At 43.0% G+C, this 4980-nt stretch overlaps 1 protein-coding gene across 1 annotated transcript; it reads left to right on the top strand.

The window, feature by feature from the left end:
- The first annotated feature begins 655 nt into the window (after positions 1–655).
- Positions 656–4780, top strand: LOC135389558 (uncharacterized). Its single transcript, XM_064619594.1, has 6 exons — positions 656–767; positions 1731–1837; positions 3204–3317; positions 3427–3501; positions 4296–4515; positions 4671–4780. The coding sequence occupies exons 1-6, from the start codon at positions 656–658 to the stop codon at positions 4778–4780; spliced, it is 738 nt and encodes a 245-aa protein (XP_064475664.1).
- The last annotated feature ends 200 nt before the right edge of the window (positions 4781–4980 follow it).

Raw genomic sequence — 4980 nt, 5'->3', positions numbered from 1 at the left:
CTAATAATGACCAAATGTGCTAGACTACCGTAGTTTTCTCACAAGTATTGAAAAAACACAGCCTTTAATTTCTATACTACAACAACATGTTATTAGATATGACCTCATGCATTTTTAATGTTGCTGTCGCTAGGCTTACCACTGAAGCAGTTTTCTCAATTCCGTCCCGTGCCGTGATGCTGTGCCCGATACGAAGTTGCGAATGTCGCCATGTGACATGAAAGATATTGTCTGTAAGCTGTCATGACAAAAAAGAAAAACACGATACTTCATCACGGCTTTCTTCAATTTCTTTCTTTCCTTGTCGGATTTCATTTGGGTTTTACTGTTGCAATAGCTACTAAGGCCATAATGCGCCAAGTTCCTCGTAGCAGACGACAGGCTTGTTTCTAGAACGTGAATTTCAAGGTCGAGGATTTTGCAACCAGGAATATTGAGGTCCTCCCTGCCAGTGTTATTTTATTCTCTTTTTGATTTGTTTATGCTCCCATCATGATGCAATCGTTTCTGCGTTGTGCAGACAAGACCACATTCACAAAAACAAAGGGCAGCCAACATCAGGACAGCAAAGAACGCAGGGCTGAAAAGGATACTCAACACGCACAAGAACAACAATGGAGTTTTGCCTGAGTCACAAAATTCACAACTTGAAGGCATGAGAGAGAAGAATAAAAATCTGAAGATCCAGCTGGCAAAAGTGCAGGAGGAGCTGGAGAAAGAGAGAGAACTCTGCCGTGGTCTCCAAGAGGTCCTATTAAAGAAGTTTGGTAATTACCTACAAAAGACAATATTTTGGCATAACATGTGCTACCATGACTGAAGTGACTGTGCATAAAAAAATGAAGTGATGTTCTTCATAGTGTTTGGTGTAATATCTTTCAGATATTGTGTCTTTGGCACCTTCATGTCCAAGATGTGCCCAGCAGGGGACACCACCAGGTTCATCCACCTTCCTTAATCTAAGAGCTGCGCTACAGATCATGGGGGATGACCAGGAAGCGGGTCACGCAGAGAGAGCACTGTGAGAGGTATAGAAGAGCATATATATTTCTTATGGTTTAGAAGTGTAAAACATAGATACAGCCAGGGTGACATACATGGAGAGGCACTCGCTTCCAACTGAGCGGCTCGGCAAAACCAGGGAACATATTTATAGATGTGAAGAAGTGGGGAAACTCAAGATTGGTTCATAATAAATCAAATTCCCTTCCGGTGATTAGCACAGATACTTCGCTCATGCAGCTACAGTAAACCCTCATTATGTCGAAGTCGACAGGACTGAAAAAAATAAAAAAGACGTGCGGCCGAAGGACTCAAATTCTTTGTGCATCCTACAAGGAAAAGAGGTTGCAAAAGTGATTGTGTTTCGAGAAGAAAAGAAATGGGAAATGCGGTCTTCAGGAATGTTCTGGGTGGCAACCAGCAGCCTATTGTCGGGCATGTGCTGCGTAATATGCCAAGTTGGCTCTCTCCACTCTTCAAATAATCCTGTTGTAAATACATATACAGTGCATCCCCGTTAATGTGACCCTCGGTACTCACTTTATGACTGTTTTTCTTCGGCACCTTTCTGTCGCCACTAAGTCCGCCTTGTTAGTATGATAGCCTCTTATCTGACTATGACAAACACCTGTAGCTCTGTGAAGATGTATATTTCTTGATGTCGCACGGTAACGATATTGTGAGTAATGATATGGTGCTAACACGGAACTATCAACAATATTGTACAGAGGAGTCCACCATTCCTGACATGCCAGTGCAGGCAGTGGACAGTGCAGAAAGGTTTGCAGGGCAGGGTGACGCCACAGCAACTTACAACCCAACAAGCTGTCAGCAGGTAATACCATTTCTTATGTCAATCCTTCCACATTACAGTGGAGACCACTTATAACATATGTCGGAACTTTGGAAACTGTGTTGTAAATGCATAAGCATGCTCATACAGACTGTCAAAACAGTGACCCTGCCACCTCTTACATGCATGGACCCTGTGTCTAGCGATGTGCCGTGTGTAATATGCTGAGTAAGCCGATGATTTACACCGGATTCAACCCGATTCAACGAGAATTGGGTTGAATCAGATGCAGTTCAACTTGATTGCACCCGAATTATTGAAGCAAAATATAACCCGATATTTACCCCCGATTTTTCTGAAAAATAAAACCCGAAAAAATCAGGCTCTAATTATAAGCAGTCCCGCACTGTATGTGGTTACGTTATAAGTGGTCTCCACTATAATACCGCGGGCTAACTTTTCAGACCACTGGATTTTGAAAGATTATTGCACAGCGTGTTGGAATAAATAGTTTGTGTAAGCATCTGCTACATGCATTGAACGTAACAATTAGGCATTTTTTAGTATCCATGCTATCCTGCACCTCCTGGATATGTTGCAAGTGCCACTTCGCAAATGCAACGGAGCAGCAACAGTGGTGGCTCTGAATTTTCCGCTGTAATAGCAAGTAGCAAGGTGAGTGATGCCCTATGGAAGTCGTGTGTAAAGCATGGTGCAATTTAGAGAAACAGTAGTCATGAATCAGCAGAACCCCGGTTCCTAGATGTTTCGTGTCATTCATTAATGGCTAGTGTAAATTTACAGGGACAAGAACTGCCTCAACCCAACGCCACAAATGAGACTGTGTTGCGCCCTGCGATGGCTACTGTTAGCAATAAGGTGAACACATCTGTGTCCATATTTTCGGAATTATGTTACTGACATGGTAGAACAACATTAGTTGCTTCTCTAACAGTGTATGACATAGGCAGAGAGGTTTGAATGCACTGTAGGGTTCCGGGAGGCACAACGTCCCCCACTCCCCCTTTATGCACAATGGTTGGGCAGGGTGTCGCGAATTCTGTGTTGTGACGTTGTGATGCAAAGTTTTACAGGATTTTCATGATCACTCACATGAAACATGCGACTCTTAGGATGTCCTTCAAAACTTTCATCTTGAGTGTCAGCTGGGTAGACTTTCCGGAGAGTGCCTGCCTGCCCCCAGGGATAGTTCCAGGGGGGTCAGGCCCCCAAGCCCTCCCGCAATTGGCGCCTGTGTGCTGGGAGACCTTCTGTATGATTTTGCTCGCGCCTATAAATGCATATGCCTATAAATGTCATTGGTACTACCTATTTTTGTGTAGGTTTTATAAAAGTTTGCTTCCACATCTGTTGCATGCATGAACTTTAACAACGTCCACATTTTCAGGTAGCAGAGTCACACCCTGCACCTCCAGTCCACAATGCATCTGCCAGCATTCAGATGATTCACGGAAATGTTGGTTTGCAATTTGCTGCAGCAGCAGCTTCTGTTGGTGGCCAGGTGAGCAGAACAAAATTGAAAAACCACAAAAATTGAAAGTTCTATATGATAGTTTTCTTAACTTATAAGGTTTCTGTTCTTTGTTCTATCGACTGGTGTAAATTTACAGGGACAAGAACTGTCTGAAGCCAACTGCACAAATGAGGCTCTGCTGCCCCCCGTGATGGCTTCCGTTGGCAATAAGGTGAACACATATCTGTCATCGGTTCTCACTGATCCGTCATCATCGGTTTGTAGGCATGCGTATAGAGATATAGCTTCAGGGGACTACGATATGCAAAAGGAATGCCACTTTGCTCTCTGTGAGGAAGTGAATTCGACGCCTGATAGATGATTATTTCAGTTGTCAGCACTGAGTACAACAAAGCAAAAGCCGACTAGGATATGTCTTCCTATTTCATTTCTCTTAAAAAAAGAGATAGTTTAAGCAGACAACAAATGTATAGTGCCCATATGGGAAGAAGAAAATCTCTCTAATCTCTTACCCTCCTCCCAACATCTCAATCGCCTTTTTTACTTGACCATGTACAGTTGTGCGTGTTTGCATTTTTGCCTGATGAAGCGTGGTCTACCATGCGAAAGCTCATAAAAAAATTTGAGCGAGCTTCATTGCCGTTTTTCAATTTCCTACATATACCCCCAAGGGAATACACACTTTTTTCTTTTTTTCAGCGAAATCTGAGGGGGTCGAGCTACACCTCTGGCTGGTTTTGGCTGGAATTGCCCTGTTATGTTTGTCTGAAAATTCATCCAGCCTTTGTCGTTGTTGCTTCTCAATACTTTTTCACAATTGCTCGTTTACGAGGCCCCAAGAGGATATCTGCTCCATTTATCTCAGTTCATGAAATATATCTCATAATCTAAAACAAAGCAGCTTTACGTTCAACGAGTCATCCATTTTGACCGACCACAATTTAGTGAGATTTTACTGCGTATGTCCATTTCAATGCCTTATATATTTTGTTGAAAAATTTTCAGGTTCACCTTGGCAATGGAATATTCATTGCAGATGAGAAGATGACCTGGATGATGCAAACAAAGTCAGATTCCAAATTTTTAAGAGAGGTGGTGCGGACGATATGGTCGCCCGAGGAGCTTCGTGGTCGGAGCATCACGGGCAAGCCCTGTCAGAGGCTATTGAAGAATGGGACAACGGCCAAACGGGCACTTACCCCTCGCAAGCTTATGGCTGTCACAAGTACGTATATAGTATTGGTGAACACCCACTACAGTACGTATGAAACACCTAGTGTTGATTGCTTTTCTTCACAAGCGATCATACAGGTGGTAGTAGTCTCGATCTCCTTCTTCCTTTTGCCATTATTGAAAGTGTTCTTTTTAATTTCCTTCTAGATGCATTTCAAGCATTCGTTAACAAGAATGCTTGTCCCAAAGGCCTCACTGTGCAACAGCGAACAGGAATGAAAAACCGTCTACTTGCCGACTTTCTGAAAACAATGTGATGTGTTGTAGATAATATTGTATGAGAATGTATTAAACTTATGTGCAATTTCCAACTTTTTGCTTTAGTGGATGGCTATTTCCCTCATCAAACGCTGCCTGCAAACTGCGTACAAGCTCACATCCAGAATCTATACAGCCTGTACGGAGACCATACAGCCTGTACGGAGACCATACAACCTGTATGGAAACCATACAGCCT

This window comes from Ornithodoros turicata, chromosome 3 (assembly GCF_037126465.1).
Source record: "Ornithodoros turicata isolate Travis chromosome 3, ASM3712646v1, whole genome shotgun sequence".
In the NCBI taxonomy this organism is placed as follows: domain Eukaryota; kingdom Metazoa; phylum Arthropoda; class Arachnida; order Ixodida; family Argasidae; genus Ornithodoros; species Ornithodoros turicata.
Note: the sequence above shows the minus strand (reverse complement) of the source record. Positions and strands in the feature narration are given on the sequence as shown.

Excerpts from the sequence above, each read along its gene's own strand:
- LOC135389558 (XM_064619594.1), top strand. The coding sequence starts at position 656 with ATGAGAGAGAAGAATAAAAATCTGAAGATCCAGCTGGCAAAAGTGCAG. Across the intron at positions 768-1,730 it reads GGTCCTATTAAAGAAGTTTG|AGGAGTCCACCATTCCTGAC; the intron begins GTAATTACCTAC and ends AATATTGTACAG. Across the intron at positions 3,318-3,426 it reads CAGCTTCTGTTGGTGGCCAG|GGACAAGAACTGTCTGAAGC; the intron begins GTGAGCAGAACA and ends GTAAATTTACAG.